The sequence below is a fragment of the Xyrauchen texanus genome, chromosome 9 (assembly GCF_025860055.1).
Source record: "Xyrauchen texanus isolate HMW12.3.18 chromosome 9, RBS_HiC_50CHRs, whole genome shotgun sequence".
Lineage (NCBI taxonomy): Eukaryota > Metazoa > Chordata > Actinopteri > Cypriniformes > Catostomidae > Xyrauchen > Xyrauchen texanus.
The window spans coordinates 5,016,878-5,039,001 of record NC_068284.1 but is presented as its reverse complement, the minus strand read 5'-3'; the positions used below and the strand labels follow the sequence as shown (position 1 = coordinate 5,039,001).

Genomic DNA, 22,124 nt, shown 5'->3' with positions numbered 1-22,124 from the left:
GAGAGAAGGAAAAGAGTCTCTGATCCGTAACCCACAGTAGATGGCGGTAATGCTGTATTATAGAATGCGAGCCGCCAATAAGAAGAAGAAGAAGAAGAAGAAGAAGAAGAATGGAGGCCAGGATGTGATGGTGAGGGAAGATGGCGGAAGGTAGGGAAGCCAACCTGAATCTGGACACTCAGCGCAAGGAGATCGCGACGCTGCTGAAGACGGCGCTGCGCGAAGGCGACAAATGGTGAGTCTCGTGACGAGAGCGGGAAAAACACAGAGGGGTCTGAAAATGTAATAAATGAATTAAAACAGAACAATTCTCCTCCTTCTTTTGGCCCATTTTTGTTGGTGAGATTTAGTAGTGGCCTTGCTTGTCAGAAGTTATTAAAATGTTTCTGATTTCCTAAGCCGTTTTCTGTAGTTTGCCAAAGTTTTGATGAGGAGGAGGAAGACGTAAATCAAGATAAGCTGCAGGCTATCTTGGCCCGATATCTTCTATGTGCTAGAGAAACTAGTGCGCTACAATCTTGAACATTTTGTCTTTGAGTTTCCGGTCTAACGCTAGACCGGAAGTTCAAAGACAAAATGTTCAAGATGGTATGTGTACACATATACATACAACAGTTAGTTCTGGTCCTCAAATCTGATTGGACGAGAGACGTTCCATGAGAACTGATCAGCACTGCCGGACACTTCACTGTGTATATCACTCCGCTTGTGTTCCTGCCATTCTAAACTAAGGTGTAAGAGCAGTATCTGTTAGGAGTTACTGTCTTTATTTTTGAAATGACATATGTTAGCCAGCAGGTGGTGGCAAAATGTAATTTTTGTGTGTAATATGAGCCAGTTGGTGACATAAATTGAATCCGTTAGTCATTGTTTACATAGAACAGCGCTCCGTGATGCTCATATTACCACTACATAACTTAAGCTAGAACATCGTTTTAAAGGCTTTAAATGAACAATTTCAGGATTAAGGCTTATAGACACACCAGACTGTTTGATTACAGAACTCGAGGCACTTACCGAGTTTCCACATTGGATACACACTGTTTAAAATGGCGGAGGACATCGCAGTTTCTATAGTGAATGACTCTTGCGCGGCTACCACCAAATAGTGAGAAATACCCCCGCTTGGATGCTATTTTTCCACCGAGAAAGCTGACCTTCAGAAAGCTGAGAGCATCTCTGCTTGGGAGTGGCAACATCACACGTGCTCTGTCTCTCTCTCTCTCTCTCTCTCTCTCTCACACACACACAGACAAAGACACATAGACACGCACACGCCAGTCAATCCATCCTTGTTTATCCAATAACTTGTTAGAAACAGCACGTGATACTATTTCTGAAGTGAAATTTTTGAATTACTAATGAAGGCTTGGAGACATCATTTGTTTTAAACCAGCAACAGCCGATTCTGATTCGTCGTTTAAGTAAGTAGTTCAATGCACAAATGTGTTTTTATGAACATACTCGTTTTTAAAAAAATTAATAATTTACTTGTTCATTGTACTGTTGTATATAAGCAATATCACACTTGCAATCGTGCTATATGGCCCTACATCAGCACTGCTATAATTACCAACTTTTTCACAAACATGCATACACATACAGTCACTTAATTCATACACACACCTACATGTGAAAGTGTACATTTTATGTAATATTTAGGGCTGTCAATCGATTACAATTTTTAATCAAATTAATTACATGGTGTCCCGATTAATTAATCGCATATATAAATATTTGCTGAGAAAGCCCCTCATTTAACAATAACTCAATATATAAAGATTATACAATATATAATTATACATAGTTATCTTTAAATATTACATATATATATATATATATATATATATAATACAAAATATTCAAATAATTAAAATGCTTTACATTCCTGTAGCAGAAGAGTTAATCATTGATAAGACAATACAAAAAGCGGCTTTAGAATACTTAAAATGTTTAGGTCACTGTGTCAAGTTAAATATAGTTTAATACTAAATCTTTAAACACATCTTGAGATCCCTTAGATCACATTTGGGCTCCTTCGAGTGTTTTGAGCGCAAGAACGTAACTACTGAAGTGTTTTCTTCATGTATAAACTGCACGTTGCTCATACAGCTGAAATTTCACTTACTGCCCTCTGGAGTAAACAGGTGGTACTACAAGCTTGCGTTTCTCAGGAATCTTCCTTATTACGGTCCGGGGCATTGTGATTAATTGCGTAAATTGAATTAACGCGTTAAATCGACAGCCCTAGTAATATTCCATTTACAACCATTTTAATCACATTTTAGCCTTTTAAAATTGTGAGGTAACAAATAATATGTGAAATACTGTCATAAAATGCTAGTTGACTGTTACAGTCTCTGCACTATTAAAAACGCGGAGGTTGTGATCTCTGTATATAAGAGCTCTGGTGTAACGGTCAACTAGTGTGCTACGACGGTAAGTTTTTGGATACCATACAACTGAATAGGAGAGAGCCATAAACTGACACGTGTTGCAAAATTGTCAGTGTAATATTTATTCCAAAGGATTTAGTGTAAAACATGTTGAAGAATAGTGGACATGTGATCAATTCATTAAGCGATGAGCTGTTTCCTCACAAAAGCTGTTCATTCAGCGTACTGAAGCATCTCCCCTATAGACATCCTTTAAAAAAAACAATCACTTGTCTCCTCGCCAGTGTACTGCCCATAGAATGTCTATGGGACCGCTGCGTTATGCTATTTTATATAAGCTTTTAGGCTCCCTTATGTAGAAGGCTTCTGTCTTGGCATTATAGCACAACTGTGCCCACCCTCCTTATCAGCCATTTAGGTTCTGGAAGTATGTTTTCCATTTATACTTCCCATTGGATTTTCATAGAATCTTTCATAAAAGAGTTGTAAGCTATGAACCATGCCAACCAGTTCCGAGATGAATCACAATATTACAAATTTTGATTTAAAGCAAAACATTTATTTGAAAATCGAACAAAAGAACGAAAGTATTTTTCGGTGTACTTGCCGTCTTTCACGAGGGTACAAACTACAATCCCATGAAGCACCGCGAATAACGTAGTCAAATTAAAAACTATGGAATTATATAAAACTATTGGTTGGTGATTATAAGTATAGAAACAATATATTTTATGTTAATTGCAAAATAATCCGATATGCAGAGATCTTCTATACTGAGATAGAAGCCTCCGTGTTCTCACCATAGTGCTTAACGGTCAACAAGCGTTACGATAGTGTCACCGTTTGTGGATACTATACAAATGAATGTGGAGACCCGTAAACTGGAAACAACCTGTCACAATATTGTCCATGTCGTCGGTTAGAAAAAACTGTGATTATTGTAGGCAAGGTCAAATCCAACACTTTTTTTTCTTGTTTTTTTTTTTATCTGTTAGATGCATTTTCTCTGTTACATATACTTCTACACCAAGATACACAACATTACAACCCATTGAACAGACTTTTTTCTATCCTTCACAGCCTCATTTTCATTCATGTAAAATGAATTGTGGTGTCTGACTAAAGTTCATTGGCCCGACTAGTTTTTCTACCATTTTATCAAAAATGTTTCCAAATTTGTGTCCAGATAATCTTGAGACAGTTCCGGTCAAGTGTTATTTCATCATAACATGATGTATTTTAATAACTTTTTGTTGTATTAAACAAAACTGAGGATGTGCCATTTTGAGGAACCCTAAAGCAGTTTCAGGAAATACGATGCAAAACATTCTTTTTTATGTAATTTTATTGACCCATTGTAACTGATGCTTCCATGACAAACCATTCTCACAATTTCAACAAAACCTTATCTATGTCAACCGGCTAGATTTCATTACCTTGGTGATTTGTTTAAATTGGTAGATTATTCCGGACAATGTGAAACAAATTAATATATTTATTTAATAAAATGTTTAAGCCATCAATTAAGTCTAGTAGTTTTTTGTCCATGTTTGGCTGATCTGAGAGTTATTTAATCTTTTCCACAGGTACTTGGTGGACATTCATTGGTTCAAGCAGTGGAAGAAATATGTTGGTTTTGACAGCGGGGACACATGTAATATCGGTGAGGTCTACCCTGGACCGGTGGATAACTCCAGCATTCTGCAAGGTTCATATTGCACTCAACTGAACGGAAAATGGGCTGAATCCCAATTTGCATACTTTCTGTCCATGCAACGGGAGCCAGCTGGTAGATAGCTGTGCAGTGTGTAAACCTCACTCTCCTGACCTCAAGAGGTGCACTAGTGACTGACGCTAGAGGCTGTAGCCTTTAGCCTCCTTGTTAGAGCACCCGCCTCCCATGCCGGAGACGTCAGTTCGAGTCCCGTTCGGAGAGGGGCGATCAGGACTGGTTACAGTGGCATAGTGGGCTAAAGCACATAACTGGTAGTCAGAAGGTTGCCGGTTCGATCCCCACTGCCACCCCCATTGTGTTCTTGAGCAAGGCACTCCAGGTTGCTCAAGGGGGATTGTCCCTGTAATAAGTGCACTGAAAGTTGCTTTGGATAAAAGCGTCTGCCAAATGCGTAAATGTAAAAATGTAAATGCAATATGCAAGAATATGTTTATTGTGTCCCCTTCATAATGTGTTGAAAAGAGTAAGTCAATGCTGCTTAGGTGTTCTATTTCCAACAGGTTTCCCAATGCATGTTTTATATGAGAATGTTGCCTTAACCCCTTGTACTAAGAGGATTGGTTTATGATGGTTCTCAGATGTGCTGTCAAGATGCAAAGGTATGCAAATTGGGATTCATTTATTGTGTAGTTGAGTTCCATAATGCATCATGTAGCCTTATAGATTCACTCTGTAGTGTATCAACAAAATAAGTTGATACACTACAGAATTTTAAGTTGAACTCTACCCAAAGTTTAAGAGTGGTCTGTCTATCTAGTGTTTTCAGCAAATGCTTCTCTTTTTGAATAGTTTGTTCCACAATACATCAGCGATATCTTTGTTTTTCCTGTTTTAGATGGAGATGCTTTCAACATTAAGGAGCACCTTATAGATGAGCTGGACTATATTCTGATGCCCACAGATGGCTGGAGTAAGTTAGTTTGCTGGTATGGCTTGACAGAGGGACAGGAGCCAATTGCTCGAAAGGTAAATCTGTTATGGATGAGAGAGTCATTTCATGTTGATGATGACCAATGCATTGAAATCAAATATAATGCAAAATATAGGCAGTGGGATAAGGGTGGGTAGGACTATCTTGAAATATGTGTATTATTGTTATTATTGGTATATTGTTATAAGTGCCATTTGTTTTGTGTAAGTGTTTTTTTTTTTTCTCTGAGAAGATGATAAAAATGATAAACTGGTGACACCTGATATGTTTTGTTTGACTTTGATGAAAATTGTTATTTAGTTTTCTAGTTAAATTGTCATTTGCTACAAAATGTTAAATGTAGTAAGTAACCTGTATGTGCTGGTGTGTAATGTGACACAAATCATAAATTGTAACTGTAGGTCTCCCTGTTTCTGGACTGATTGATAGTAATTGTTGTTTCCTTCCTCAGGTGGTGGAACAGGGTATGTTTATGAAACACTGTAAGGTGGAAGTCTATCTCACCAAACTAAATCTACGTGAAGACGGCAATATGGACAATATTGTTACCAGAAGGTTCAGCAAAGCAGACACAATAGGTGTTCACCTTTCAGATTTAGCAGAAAATAAGAGTTCATTTGATGGTTTCTTCTATTGGATGTGCGTTATTTTATGTTCAGGCTGATGGATACTTCTAGATAACTAAATAGTTAGAGTTTAGAATATGGAAAACAAATCTATTTGAATTGTTTGTCTATAATATATTTGGTTTTTTTTTGCATATACATTTTTTTTTTTTTAATTGTTATTAAAAAGATAAAACCTTGAACGTATTTGTGAGTTTTGAAAGATAATGTTTTAGGGCTTTTTGGTTTATCCTCGCATATCTGAACATTTAAAAAAAAGGAAAATGATCTAAATCACCTTTGTGCTGGCAGACAACATTGAACGGGAGATGCGTAAATTATTCCGTATTCCAGACGACAGAGAAACCAAGTTGTGGAGCCAATATATGAGCAACACGATTGAGCCTTTGAACAAACCGGATTGCACTGTTCAGAATGCTGGACTCTTTGAGGGACAGGTAAGAAATGTTGTTTAATTAAATCAGGAAATGATCCCAACATGAGATGTGTTGTTTTACAGAATGCTGGTATCATTGCTGCACAAGTGTAAAATCAGGCTAAAGAAGTTTTTTTTAATTACATTTTATACACCTGTGCACATGAGGTTAGTAGGAGTGCTTGATACTGATAACAGTAAAAGAGCATTACTTTTCAACATATTTTGAACATTTGGCACTGGTAATGAGGACCTCAATAATGGTACCTCAAACGTAAAAAGAAAAATGTAATACAAAAAAAAATCCTGATCATTTTAACTGAGCGAAAAATATGATAGTCAGTATTTAACAGAATAGGTTACTACTTTTGCTTCAAAGAAGAACCATAAAATGCTTTAAAGGAATTTCTGAGTCTGTTAATAATTTGCATCTGTCCATTGAAACTTCTTTTTCACCTTGTAGGTTCTAGTTATAAAACAGATGAATAAAAACAAGATGTGTCCTCCGAGTCCTTCCACATTCAAGTAAGTGTTTAGTTTATTTATCTGCAGTTTGGGTCTTTACATTCTTCAGGACACATCCAGCTTTAGAACAAGCCACTAGAAAAGGGTTTATAGCTTTGACTATAAAAACTATAAGTTTTTTTGTATCTTCGTTTGCTGATCTGGTGCTTCCATTCTCTCTGCTTTACCAAGATTTTTCCTTTCATCTCTCATGCAGTCATAATGGCAGCTTCAGCAGCTGGAAGGAAGCGGTCTGAGGGCGTGGCTTTGTGGAGGTGTTTATGAGTGGGAGGAGCTAATTTAGGCTGGTCTAAAAAAACTCATCCGGTTACACCAAATAGACCTCTTTTATCTTCTAATCCAGTTTGTGTTTCATAATGTTAAAAGTTCATTGTTAAAGCTCTTGCACATCCAAGAGCAATGAAATGGTGAAGAAACTGGTAACATTTGGACTACATTGGGATGCCACCTCACTGCCTTCTGCTAAATAATATATATACCGATACCAAGTACCTAATCTTGGAATAGCAGCTGATACAAGTAGTTTGTATGCATATGCCATGTGTATGGACATTTGATATCTTAATATTGCCAATTGGTATTTTCAGTAATTAGAAATGACAATTCGTGACAGTGCTACCAGGGAATAGTTACCTTTAAAAGTAACATGACAAAATGTAAGATACGTTATTCATGCTTTAACTGTGTTGCCGTGTCCGCTCACAGAGTGGGCAATGTGGCATTCATGTTTATAGATTGTTCTGGGTGTGTTGTGTTGTTGTCCTGCTTTGTAAAAGTGATGGACAGTAACTGCTATCCCCTTGTCCAGCGTCATCTTTATGCATAACATGTCATTTTGGAGTTGCTGTGTTTAGAACTGCAACCACTATCCAGCGCGTGTCTGGTGAAATAGTATTACCCCCTACTACCGGCCTGATATGAGTGCTTCCAAATATATATACAGCGCATTCGGAAAGTATTCACAGCGCTTCACTTTTTCCACATTTTGTTATCTTACAGCTATTGTTAGTTCTACAAACAATACTCATATAATGACAACGTGAAAGTTTGTTTGAAATCTTTGCAAATGTATTAAAAATTAAAAATGAAAGAATCACATGTGTAAGTATTCACAGCTTTTGCTCAATACTTTGTTGAAGCACCTTTGGCACCAATTACAGCCTCAAGTCTTTTTGTGTTTGATGCTACAAGCTTGACACACCTATTTTTGGGCAGTTTCTCCCATTCTTCTTTGCAGGACCTCTCAAGCTCCATCAGGTTGGATGTGTCGGTGCACAGACATTTTCAGATCTCTCCAGAGATGTTCAATCGGGTTCAAGTCTGGGCTCTGGCTGGGCCACTCAAGGACATTCACAGACTTGTCCCGTAGCCACTCCTTTGTTATCTTGGCTGTGTGCTTAGGGTCGTTGTCCTGTTGGGAGATGAACTTTCACGCAGTCTGAGGTCCAGAGCGCTCTGGAGCAGGTTTTCATCAAGGATGTCTCTGTATATTGCTGCATTCATCTTTCCCTCGATTCTGACTAGTCTCCCAGTTCCTGCCGCTGAAAAACATGCCCACAGCATGATGCTGCCACCACCATGCTTCAATGTAGGGATGGTATTGGCTGTTGATGAGGTTTCCTCCAGACATGATGCTTGCAATTCAGGCCAAAGAGTTCAATCTTTATTTCATCAGACCAGAGAATTTTGTTTCTCATAGTCACTCTTTTGGCAAACTCCAGGCGGGCTGTCATGTGCCTTTTACTGAGGAGTGGCTTCCGTCTGGCCACTCTACATACAGGCCTGATTGATGGAGCGCTGCAGAGATGGTTGTTCTTCTGGAAGTTTCTCCACTCTCGACAGAGAAACGCTGGAGCTCTGTCAGAGTGACCATCGGGTTCTTGGTCACCTCCCTGACTAAGGCCTTTCTCTCCCGATCGCTCAGTTTGGCCAGGCGGCCAGCTATAGGAAGAGTCCTGGTGGTTCCAAACTTCCATTTACAGATGATGGAGGCCACTGTGCTCATCGGGACCTTCAATGCCGCAGAAGTTTTTCTGTACCCTTCCCCAGATCTGTGCCTCAATATAATCCTGTCTCGGAAGTCTACAGACAATTCCTTGGACTTCATGGATTGGTTTGTGCTCTGACATGCACTGTTAACTGTGGGACCTCATGTAGACAGGTGTGTGACTTTCCAAATCATGTCCAATCAACTGAATTTACCACAGGTGGACTCCAATCAAGTTGTAGAAACATCTCAAGGATGATCAGGGGTAACAGGATGCACCTGAGCTCAATTTTGAGTGTCATGGCAAAGGCTGTGAATACTTATGTACATGTGATTTATTTTTTTTTTCTTCTTCTTTTTTTTTTTTTATAAATTTGCAAAGATTTCAAACAAACTTCTTTCAAGTTGTCATTATGGGGTATTGTTTGTAGAATTTTGGAAATAATGGAAAATAATATTCCATTTTGGAAAAAGGCTGTAACGTAACAAAATGTGATAAATGTGTCCCTTTATGGCCCTTTGTCATGTTAAGTGTGCAGTGCTAGCTGTCATTATAATCCAGAGCAGTATTAACAATAATGAAGAATAATACATTTTCAGCACACCTTTAAGCAAGTGGTTTTATCTGTTTCTCTGTTTCTGTTTTCATGTAGTAAAATGGCAGAAACCAGTATTTTAGTGGCAAAGGAGCAGTTCTGCTGTCCAGTGTGTCTGGACCTATTGAAGAATCCAGTGACCATTCCCTGTGGACATAATTACTGTATGAGCTGCATTACATCCTGCTGGGATCAGAAGAGAGTCTTCAGCTGCCCTCAGTGCAGATGCACCTTCACTCAAAGACTTGCTTTAAGCAAAAACACCATTGTTGCTGAAATGGTAGATAAACTGAAGACAAAACTGCTGACTGCAGTTCCTGCTCACAGTTACGCTGGAGCTGGAGAAGTGGAATGTGACATCTGCACAGGAAGAAAATACAAAGCATCTAAGTCATGTCTGACGTGCCTTGAATCTTACTGTCAAGCTCATTTTGAGCATCATGAGGAATTTCACTCAGGAAAGCCACACAATGTGATTGATGCCACTGGACGACTTCAGGAGATGTTTTGCCCAAAACATGATAAACAGTTAGACCTCTACTGTTGTACTGACCAGCAGTGCATTTGTTATCTGTGTATGGTGGATGAACATAAAAACCATGCCATTGTATCAGCTGCATCACAGAGGACAGAGAAACAGGTATTTACTGAAAGCAAACACATATGTTAAGGCATACAGTAATGCAATATAATAAACAATATCACACGAGCAAGAGTGCTGATATAGCCGTAGATAATCATGGCTGTGATTTTGCTGTAGGCACGAGGCTGCAAGTAACAGCACAATTGCGAGTGTAAGATTGCTTTTATACAACAGTTGAACAGACAAGTAAATATATAATTAAGGAAAAACCAAGGAGCATCCCCAAAACCCTCTTGTGCATGGAACTACTTTCTTGCACCACAGATCAGGGTCTGCCATTGATCGTTCGAAAGATGCCCCCAGGCCTCTGTTATTAATTCGAAAGCACCACTTAAGAACTAGTTACCATGGCTTGGGCTGTATCTTACAAGTTACTGGAGTAACAATGACATGTGAGAGAGAAATAACATATCATTTTGGATAAATGTGTATGTAAAACTATAAAATTCCTGGCTCTGTCATTGCTTCTGGGTTGTCAGCCAAACATCAGTTCAAAGGGGGTCAAACCATTTGATATCTGGGGTACCTTTTGAACCACAGTCAGCACGAATGGGAGCATGAGGTCCCACTCATGCCCATCCTTGGCATTTAAATCGTTCCTCTAGGCTGTTGTTCTGTGGGTGATTAACCAAGTTGAGATGTTTTGCTTGCATCAGCTTGCATAAGTCCTTCATCAACAGCTAGATGAAGGAAATTCCCTGGTCTGTCAGTATTTCTGGGATTCCCACTTGGGTGCACCTGCCAGCAGGCTTTTCCCCGCCTCCCTAGAGCTGGGGAGAGGGAAAGGGTGGAGCGACAGTGAGCCAGAGAGAGGAAAAAAATCGCTTACAGGGTCCCAGACACGCTGTCAACTGGTCCTCCACCACTCCTCCACCCTCTGGCGGACGACAGCCGCTCCTCCCCAGGTGGACAGCAGCGAGTCCTCTGATGCCTGGTGGATGGAATGCCCCTCTGTGTTCTGACGGACTGTAGCGAGCTCCTCTGCCTCTGGTTAGGGCCAAACCAAGTTGCTTGTATGTCTTTACAAAAGCATCTAGAGCGCATTGCAGGTCCACTTCAGGGAGGGTCACTAGGGTGTTATCATTTGCATACTGCAGTTTTATAATGGATGTGGTGAAAGTTTGGTTTTGGCCCTGAATCTATTCAGGTTCAGAAGATTTCATTCTGTGCTATTTAGGGGTGGGCGATATGACCAAAATCTTATATCACGATACGAGTAATTTTATATTACGATAACAATATATATTGCGATAAATTAATAATTTTTTTTCTGGAAAACCAGTTAAAATCGGTTAACATAATAAATAACCATGTTGTAAAGCCTATTTTTGGAAAATGGAGTCAATGATATAAATACATATAAAATGAAAACTGCTTCCTCTTATATAATTTTTTCCTTATTTGGAACTTGACAAACAATCAAAGTTATAAAACACTTTGTTTTAATTCAACCAAAAGAATGGCAAAGTACCAGCACCAAGTTTGTTGGCGCGCTTGGGCCCTTGCCTGATCTGCATAATTCCTTTTAGTTAATCTGCTGATAAACCAGTGCGTAAATTTTACCGGCTGCAACTCATTCCCCCCTCAAGCTGGTTTCAGTCTCACGTGAAGGTACTGATAGATTCGCACTCCTGGACACATTTACATATTGCGATATACACAACATACCAAAATCTCTATCGGTTGACACTTTATATCGTTGGCATGACATATATCGTCATATCGCCCAGCCCTAGTTCTGTACATGATTTTGACTCCCTGAGGCAGATTTTCACTTTTAAGGTGGAGGTTGGCAGCGATGAAGACAAAGAACAGGGTTGGGGCAATAATACAGCCTTGCTTATACCCAGTTTCAATCCTGATGGGCTCTGCTTCTTTGCCACTCCCACTGAGTACTGTGGCTGACATATTGTCATGCAGTAGCCGCAGTATATGTATTTACTGAGGGCAACCTATTTTTGGCAAGACCAACCAGAGAGCTTGACCATTTAAATAGTCTAGTTTTAGTGAGGTCTATAAAAGTCAAGACCTCTTTCCCAGTTTTGGACCAAGGAGATTCCATGGTCATTTCCGCAATCTGCCTTGTCTCCTTTCTTAAAGATGGAGACAATAAGGCCATCCCTGAGCACGCTGGGATTACCTTCTTGTCCAATATTTTTTAAGGAGCAGGGCATGGATGTGGCTGAGATCTGCCTTTTTAAGACGTCAGTTGTCATTTAAACAATCCGCATATCAGAGCCGCGACATTCACGTTTGAGCTCATAATGTTAAAGTGCTCACCCGTTTCATTCTCCATCTCTCTCCTCAACAGTTCCCTGTAACTTTAACTGTCTTGTCTAATGAGAAAATGGAATATATATATATATATATATATATATATATACACCATCTGCATATCTCATCTGTACAGATGTAATAAACCAACCTCACACAACTTCAGCAGATCCAGCATCCTGGCAAATATCAATAAAATGTGTATTATATACTGCCACTGCAAATATGCAGATATATCGTTGTCTCAGATATCAGATGTCATTCACGAATCTCACGAAAATCCAGTGTTTTCTTCCCGTCGAGTGCTAATCTAAAATCTTCCTCTGAAGCGTGTATTCTATCAGCCAGAATCAAAAATTTCTGGATCAAACGTTCCTCTTCACAAATCATGATGGTCACTCCATGACAATCCAAGTAGGCAATCCAGGCTGTTTAAACTGTCAGGAGATAGAGGCTCAGCTGGATCCACATGAGCGCATGAGTGTAACTTCAAGACTGTGTCCGAAACCAGGAAAATGCTGCCTCCGCTGCATACGGTGGTACGATGAAAATAAGGTGCTTTCAAACTGTTCAGAGACCAGTTTCCTTAAGAGTTCAATTAATTCAAAACCGATGTCAGCCATTAACTTATTAGGCAGCAAGGTAACAAGTCAGCTGTCTATGTTTTCAGATGCTGCCCAAGGTAAATGTGTGTCACGTGTGCTATAAGTATATGTCCATCTGTATGCACTGTACAGTATGTACAATTGGTCTGTACAGACCCACTGACAAATCGTTGAATCATTGAAGATTACTGAGTTCATGTTTTTTGTTTGTTGTCCTACAGAAACAGTTAAAGGAAACGCAGAAAACATTCAAGCTGAGAATCCAGAATAGAGATAAAGAAGTTCAGGGGCTGAAAGAGGCTCTGAAGTCATATAAGGTGAGTTTTGAGAACAACTGGGCAACTTTGAGGCCCACTCAAGCTCAAAGTAGCAGTAAGAGCTAATTGTAATGTGTGTGCAACAGGACTCGGCACAGAAAGCAGTGGAGGACAGTGAGAAGATCTTTACTGATCTGATACGCTCCATTGAGAGAAGCCGCTGTGAGGTGACACAGCTGATCAGAGATCAGGAAAAGGCTGCAGTTTGTCAAACTGAAGGACTCTTGAAGCAGCTGGAGCAGGAGATTGCTGATCTCCGAAGGAGAGATACTGAGCTAGAGCAGCTGTCACACACAGATGATAACATCCATTTCCTCCAGGTAACAGAGCTCCAGAAGAAGACCACAGATCCTCATAGTACACCAGACTCTTTGATCTGTGCACATGATCTATCAGTATTATAAACATTTATAATGTTTGACAAATCGGATGATAGAAGAGGAATCAGTGGAAATGATAACTGAATTGTCAGTTAATGTTGAGTGTTTGTGTCCTCATTATGATGTCACGAAGTAGATAAAGATCTTCTGCGTTTAGTTTGTATGTGTTTGAGTCTTTATTTGATGATTGTGTTGTTTGTCTTTGTGTCTGTAGACTTTGCATTCTGTTGATGTAACTGAATATACAGATGTACCCAGCATTGCTGTCAATTCTCGGCTCTCTTTTGAGGATGTGGGAAAATCCGTCTCTCTGCTAAGAGACAAACTTGTGTATTTCTGCAAAGAGATACAAAAGATATCTGATACAGGTGAAGTTTTGCAGATTTGTTTGTTGAAAAAAATATTGATGCATCATGTAAGGTATAGATGTGATTAAAATTCTTTGTTTCTTTGCATAAAAACATCACATTGTCACAACAATGTTTGTTGGTGTTTATAGTGACATGCTGCCAGAACATTCCCAACCATGAACCCATGACTTGATAGGAGTTCTTGTAATGTAAGTGTTGCTAATAAAACAGACAGAGCACATTATCTTTTCCAGCATTTTCAAAAGCAAAGTCAAACTTCACGTGACTTTTCCTGTCATGTTGTATAGTAAATCAAAGGTGTCAAATTTGTTATGCAGGATTTCCATTAGAGTTCATTTTCAGATAGGATGGACTCAAATGCAGAATGAATGCATTGAGGTGAAGATTTATTAAAGTGAAGAATGTGGCCTAAATCTGTTTTAGTTTTTTTTCACTCACATTTTACACTTCTGTTCATTGTATAGCAATGCAAACAGCCACAAGCGCACAAATCTGACATTTTCAAATTTGACTATTGTCACTTTCATATAATCGCTGTCTGATGAAAGGCACGTATCTTGAAAAATTCATTTTTTTCATTAATTTTGAAGCACACAGCACCTGCAGAGTTTGAATCGATTAATTATTCATTTAAAGGTGTTGTAACCTTTTTTTTTTTTCATTGAAAGTGAAGCAAAATATTTGACTACTCCCTGAAAGTTGAGGGCGCTATTTTGCTGCTCTGGTTTTTAACCACAGTTCCTGCTCGTGACGGTGTCAAAAAAGCTAATTTGGTATTTTTGGGGTGCAGGTTTTTGGGAAAAGTGGGCCTGGCTAATCCAATGGCTCATCTTGTCGAAAATCTAGAATTGATAAAATCGCTTACAGCACCTTTAAACATACATTTTTGTCCCAAATACAGGATGTCCATTCCGTGGTTTGCAGCTAATGCCATTTTTATAACTGTATTCCATGATTCCCATCCATGTTTTCCACATCACTGAAATCATCGGGTCTTACATGTGGTAACCGCTGTATATGTGAACTTCGATTGTTGCATTATTAAAAATGAATTCACATCCTGATGTGTAAAGGCCGCATCACCACGCTATGACTGTAGAGTGTGAATTCATTTAAAAAAAAATCTGCGATCTGACCATTGTCATTCTCAAGTTTACAACTCCAATGTTTTTATAGTTAACATTACAGTAATATAGAACAAACAAATCCGAATTTGCATTATGTCAATACTTAAACTATTTCCTCGGAGCAAAGCAGAGATGACCGCAGATGAGCAGAGAATGTACAGTATGTGATAGGGCTTTGTTCATAACAGTCAACCGTTGATGTGGTTTCACAAAATGCTGCCGCTGGAAGTGATGAAACTATAAAATTGTATTTGGCACCTATTCCGAGTCCCGATCGTTACCATGTTTTTGTGCATGTAAAAAAAACTTGTTAGCGACACAGTTTATTATATTAATATTTTCCAGGACATTTAGGTGTTTTATATGCCATGTATGACTTTTCCATGACTGGATAACTGCATTGCAAAATTCCAGGTTTTCCAGGGCATGTGGGAACCCTGTCTTTGCTAGAAAATCTTTAGAGAAATACAAATGTCCCGATTTGTGTCACGTTTAGCTGCTGTGTGAACATAGCCACAGAAAACTCAACCAGGTGTACAACCAGGCTCCGGGCAAATAATTTTTTATTCTCTGATTTTCTGATTATGTCTTTTATTTCCTTCAGATTCCTGTCAGCCCACACTGTTCTCATCAGACAGAGGTTTTTATTCACTGTGTTCAGATCCAGAGTAATTACTGCCACTGAAAAAGTCCAGACATTTTGTGTGTGGATGCTGTTACTGGGAGTTGGAGTGGAGCGGTCGTGCTGTGTTTATATCGGTGTCATATGAGACCATCAGCAGGAAGAGATCTGGTTCTGAGTGTTTGTTTGGATATAATGGATGTACTTGGGTTTGTTCTGCTATTTCTCCAGTTACACAATCAGACACAATAAAAAAAAAAGATATAAACTCCCAGTCATGTGCATCACCAGTAGAATTGGAGTGTATGTGGACCAAAGTGCCGGAACTTAAGCCTGAAGTAAGCTTTATCCACAAAGTCCACACCACATTCTCTTAACCGCTGTATCTTAGTTTAGAGTTTGTAATTATGGATCAACAGTGAAAATGTGTGGCATAACAAATTAGATGATGCTGATATTCTACCAATAATTTCCTCATGTTACAGTGTATATGTGTGTGTGTGTATATATATATATATATATATATATATATATATATATACACTCACAGTTGAAGTCACATAGGTTAGTTGTGACCAACAATTTTTCCACTCTTGGTAAATATGGGCAATGAAGGCTGTGAAACATATGCCTTTATTGTTTATCCTTTTGATCTTTCATTCGGAATATTCACTACAAAAAATCTCATAATTAAATATTTTAATATTTTTTCCAAGATATGTTTGCCACAATTAGTAGAACCCCTAGAAATTCTTATGAGTAAAACATATCTGAAGTATATTCTCATTTTAAATTTTGTAGTACACCTGTGTGACTAGGAATATGAAGTTGTTCAGCCATGACTTCATCACAGGGGTATAAATATGAGGTAGCACACAAGCCAAGTTCCCTTAATCATCCATCACAAGGGGTAAGACCAAAGAACAAATTTATGATGTGCGGCAAAAGGTGGTTGTTCTTCACAAAATGGGAAGTGGCATTAAGAAAATGGCTTTAGCATTGAAAATACCCATTTCCACCATCAGGGCAATAATTAAGAAGCTCTAATCATGACTCCAGCCGGGTCTCCTAAGCAACCAAATTGTCCCGGTTACTAGGGAGTGTAGAGTCACACGGGGTAACCTCCTTGTGATCTATAATGTGGTTTGCTCTCGGTGGGGCGCTTGGTAAGTTGTGCATGGATGCCGCGGTGGATGCCGTGAAGCCTCCACACGTGCATAAATGTATGACAAAAATATTTTTTTTGATAAAACGTGTTGTTTGCAATTGTTTGATATCCATTAGATATCCTTTGCTCATGTTTACCAAGAGTGCCAATATTTTTGGCAACAACTGTATATATAGAACTATATTTCTTTATGTATGTCAGTGGTTACAGCCACAAGTGCTTAAATAAGTCAGTAACCGGGAGATGTTACATTTACACATTTTGCAGACTGTTATCCATGAGCAGGGCTGGACTGGGAAGAGAAATCGGCCCAGGAATTGATATAGTAACTGGCCCAAAAGTTGAGCGCTGTCCTTTAAATCAAACATATATTCTCACAACAAACACATGGGATTTTTGCCTCTAATGGGACAATAAAGTATATTCATAGAATTTGCCATTTGTTCTATGTTAACTTTGTACTGTATATTCAATTTAATGTCGATTAAAGTGTCTCCATGTGATTATTATTTAGGTGTAATTGTTTTGCTGAAATGGCACAGCCCCTTAAGTGTTACAGTACTAGGTTTAGCATTTTGGTTTGGCCTTCCATAAAACAGCAAACAAAATTTGATCGTTCTCGTTATGACTTATTATAGTATTTTTATCAAATTAAAAATAAAACAATTATTTTTCAACATACCATTGCATTATTTTAATCAGAAGAAGTGTTCGTATCCTCACAACACAATCCAAAACAAAATATTAGAGATTTATTTTAGTCAAATACAGTGCTGCACAGCAGACCATCACAGTATTAAAACTTTAATTCAATACAACAGCATTCTTGCTTTGGAGAAATTGCTTAAATATAATGTCATTATTATTTATTAGTGGTGCTTGCAAAGCACTATTATAATCTCACATACTTATTATTATTCTTCCGGACACTTTTTCGGCACCTAACTCGTCCTGCAGTGTTTGGCGTAGACCCACAAATGAGGTATCAAAACAACCAACCTATTGAGGACACCTGTGTTATGACTTTTCTAAGGGATGTATGGTGCACCTCTGGGGTCTCAAAAAGTCCCATAGGGTACTATGGGAAGGGATTTTTTTTCCTACTATGACAAGTCAATGCAAGAAATGGCGTAGCCACGCCCTAGCAACCATTTACAGCACCCTAGCAACCACCCCCATAGACTTCCATTAAAAATGGCTCAGAAGGATATCTTCAGAACAGAATATTGTAGACACTTGGGGATTGACTCTTTTGAGATAGGTTATTAATCAGCCAATAAGAATCACTCTAGTTACTGGATAGCCATGCCCTAGCAACCAGCTCTATTGACTTCCATTAAAAATGGCTCTGAAGGATATCTTCAGAACAGAATGTCATAGACACTTGGGGATTGACTCTTTTGAAATAGGTTATTAATCAGCCAATAAGATTCACTCTGGTTACTGGCTAGCCACGCCCTAGCAACCATTGGTTTGACTTCCATTAAAAATGGCTGAGAGGGATATCTTTGGATCAGAATGTCCTAGAGACATGATATCTTGTTTTAATTGGGTGAGCAATCAGTCTTCAAGTATCCACTTGGAAACTACTTTGCCATGCCCTAGCAACCATTTAAAGCACCCTAGCAATGTAATCCCATTGACTTCCATTTAAAAATGTTGTGGTGTAGAGATATGGGCTTTGCAATACGGTTGCTAGGGTAAGCACATGTGGATGCTAGGCAGTTGCTAGGGTGATACTAAAAAGGTTGCTTGCCTTGACACTTGAAGACTGATTGCTCACCCAAGTAAAACAATCAGCTTTCAAGTATCATCATGGAAACTACTTAGCCATACCCTAGCAACCAAACCCCATTGACTTCTATTCATAATTGCTTAGATGGTATCTCAGGATCGAAATGTCGTAGAGACTTAAATATTGGCTTGTATGACAGCAAGTAGCCTTTTTAATATCACCCTGGTAACTGTCTAGCAACCAGATGGGGTTACCCTAGCAACCAAGTAAGAAAACATCTCTCTGCACCAGAACATCGTAGAGACTTCCGGGTTGGCTCATTTGACTCAGTCTGACAAGGAGCCTTTTGAGTGTCACCCTGGTAACTGCCTAGCAACCAGATGGGGTTACCCTAGCAACCAAGTAACAACACCAATATCTCTGCACCAGAACATCCTACTGTCATGGGTGTGGCCTCTTTCAACATAGGGCAGTTGGACGGACATCGTGGTGACACATTTTGCCAAATTGTACCTATCTAGTTATTATTATTGTACTACACCGTAATAGTATTTTTCGGTTGCATCTAGTTAAATTGAGCTTTTAGTTTGATGGAAAGCTAGATATTTATGACAACAGCTTTATACCTCTGAATAAGCAGTTTGCTATGTGGCTTGAATGTGCTTATTAAACCGTAAAAGGCAAATGCGTGGACCTCATTATTTCACATACAAATCACAATGACGGTGAAAAATAAAAACAGCATATTAAGTATAATATGAGCTCTAAATAATCGCCAAATGACAAATAACTAAATGTTACAACAAATAAAATAAAATCACTGTATATAAAATAGTCAAACAGTAACGCTATTAACAGTACACCGTAATCTCCATAATTTATTCATAATGCAACGCATTACTGGGAAGCACCGCTTCTTATCAGGTATCTGTTAATACTTGATATATATTTATAATTGTTTATTTTTTCATATATTCTATGAAGTGTTGTGTTAATAAGCCCTGTTTAAAATATGTACAGTAATTGTATTTTTAATTATTCTCACCACAGAATAACTTTTATTCACGTTTGCACATATTCTGGCCAACTGTTTGTTTTCATTGATTTTGTTGCACTAAATAAACATTTACACACATTTATACAGGTAATTTACATGAAAGTATTGGCAGCAGTATATAAAACATCATATAAAACTGTCTTTTTTATTTTGTGTACTGTAATGAGTCACACAGTTGTATTTGTTAACATAACAAACTTCATTAGTTGTGAACTAAAATATACTTAACTTGGTTCATGTTAATTTCTACATATCCATTTTTAACATTAAAACTGGTAAATGTTAACATTATTTAACACAAGCACCTAAAATACACACTTTCCCTTATACGTATGTATACATGGACATGTACATTTTAACCAAAAATTAATGTTGGGGAAAAAAGTGATTGGACACATTATTTGTTATCTACCAAGCTAGAGTGCTTATTTTGTTAGTGCTTTCTCTTTAAATAAATAATACAAATTAGGGTGGGGGGTGAAGCAGCGTGAAGCATTTACCCATGTTTCCATTGATCATGGTATAAATAAATGGGGGATTTTACTTGCTTGTTTTGAGTTACTTTCCAAAAAATCTAAACTAAATTACACAAGCTTGCATGAGTGAGAGTACAGTTAACAGAGTTACAGTATGCAAGGCTTTCAGACAAAGGCATCCATATATGTATGTCTTTCCTTCTTCAGAAGAACCAAAATTAAGATTATTATAAGCACATTTGAGCTCTGTATATCCATACAATGCAAGTGAATGGGTACCAGCTGTTTGATGGTCCAAAAGGCATATTTAGGCAGCATAAAAGTAATCCACATGACTCCAGTTGATAAATGAATGTCATCTGAAGCTATGTGTAAGGTTTCTGTAAAAAAACAAGTCGATAATTACATTATTAACTTAAATTTTTTTCCTGCTAGCAGTCAATGATGCATGACTTGACACATGATGCACGTAGATGGCGCATGACGTAACCGCGATGACGTGTTCACGTGAGAAGTCAGAAGTGCGTGCTTTGTTTACAACAACGTACATCACACAAGAGTCAGGCCATTTCAAACAGCTGTGTTTGCGGGAGAACAGTTGGTAGGAAAGCTTGAAAGTGTCAATGGTAATTAATTAACAGCAGCTGAGGCACACACTGTGTACACACAGGTCATAAACAGGGCTCTCATCCAAGCCTTTTAATGCAAAATATATCCTCCTGCATTTGACTTGATTCGGAGTCATCCAGCAATCTGTTTGTTCATCTATCTCCATGTTTGTTTGTTCGTTTCTATGTCAGCCCTATTGGATGCTACAACATTAAGAATTGTACTCGTGCTTTGACTACACAAACATACATTTCCCATTGGGTGACAGGAATTTCAGTCTAGAAACTTAGTGAAGGTTGAAGTAGCAGACTCTAATGCTGACCTGGAACAAAGACCTGTGAACAAGGTGTTGGAATCCTATTAGCTAGAAAGCTTTTGACATGTAACACAAGCATATGGTCACCAGGACTTACACTCTAAAATTGGCTTTTTTTGCCTTTTACAATGTGACAGGACATTATCTTTATATATCTGAAAAATTGAGACAAACCTTTGATTATTTTTTGCTGATCTCAGATGCAGTTTTTTGGAAATGGCACTTGTAAACTGTGCATGCCGAGTGACCTTGTGAATAAACCACACCCCGCCTGATGGTACATCTGTAAAATGAGACCGTCATGTAGTGGTAGCTGCATTTATTACAAAGTTACGTGTGGATCGGGCAAGGCAAAACCAGGGGAAAGAAAGTTTTCTTTTTCACTCAAAATTCAAATGAGTGAAACAGAAAACACACAAAAAGACGTCAATGAATGCACACGTCACCTGATCCACAAATACACATTCAATACTTCACAAGACCATTTTGTGTTTCATTTGGAACATCTTCATTTGGTTGTATCCACAAACTACAGACACTAATAAATTACATAGACACAAGTAAAAAGACATTTGCTAATGCATTTGTAAAGTTTTCCCACATTGATGGGTAGATGTGCCCACATTTATGAATGAATTTAGGATTTATTCATTGGTAGTTGTTTGTGTGTGGGTCATCCATGGTGAAAACAGTGAAACAAAAGTCTCAAAATTAAAATAAAGACACAAAAACATGTCAATAAATGCAAGTGTGCCACTTGATCCACAACTGTACGTTCAACGCTTCACAAGGCCATTTTATGTATAAACTGGATAGTCTTTCTTTGGTTAGTCAGGCAAATTGTGTTACATTTATACAAAAGGGAACATTTGTATGTATAATGCCGCCATTGGTGTGTGAATGTGTCTGTGAATATGTGTGTGAATGGGTGATTGCAACACAGTGTAAAGCGCTTTGGTAACCTCTAAGGTTAAAGAAAATATATATAAGTGCAGACCATTTACCATTATAAATATTTCTCTATTTGTACAAATCGCTGCACATTCATTTAATTCTGAATTTCACAGACACAAGTTGAAAGGCATTTGTATGTGGATAGTAAGATGTATGTATGATATTTATCGAATCGATGGATAAGTGTTAACGCATTTGTGAAAATGTTGATACTATATTCATCCCATACTAGCCTACTGCACAAATTATATAAACTACA

General features: G+C 38.3%; 1 protein-coding gene across 5 annotated transcripts; it reads left to right on the top strand.

Moving 5' to 3' along the window:
- LOC127649625 (ubiquitin carboxyl-terminal hydrolase 15-like) lies at positions 1-19,163 on the top strand. 5 transcript variants are annotated; one of them, XM_052134832.1, is made up of 12 exons: positions 4-235; positions 3,983-4,104; positions 4,967-5,097; positions 5,514-5,640; positions 5,980-6,125; positions 6,567-6,628; positions 9,269-9,851; positions 12,955-13,050; positions 13,137-13,370; positions 13,645-13,798; positions 13,930-13,989; positions 15,533-19,162. In XM_052134832.1, the coding sequence occupies exons 1-11, from the start codon at positions 141-143 to the stop codon at positions 13,971-13,973; spliced, it is 1,794 nt and encodes a 597-aa protein (XP_051990792.1). In that variant the 5' UTR covers positions 4-140; the 3' UTR covers positions 13,974-13,989; positions 15,533-19,162. The 5 variants fall into 5 exon arrangements, with proteins under 5 accessions (XP_051990791.1, XP_051990793.1, XP_051990792.1 ...); XM_052134831.1 differs by lacking the exon at positions 13,930-13,989 and having other exon boundaries at positions 1-235; XM_052134833.1 differs by having other exon boundaries at positions 3-235; positions 13,930-19,163.
- Positions 19,164-22,124: the final 2,961 nt, after the last annotated feature.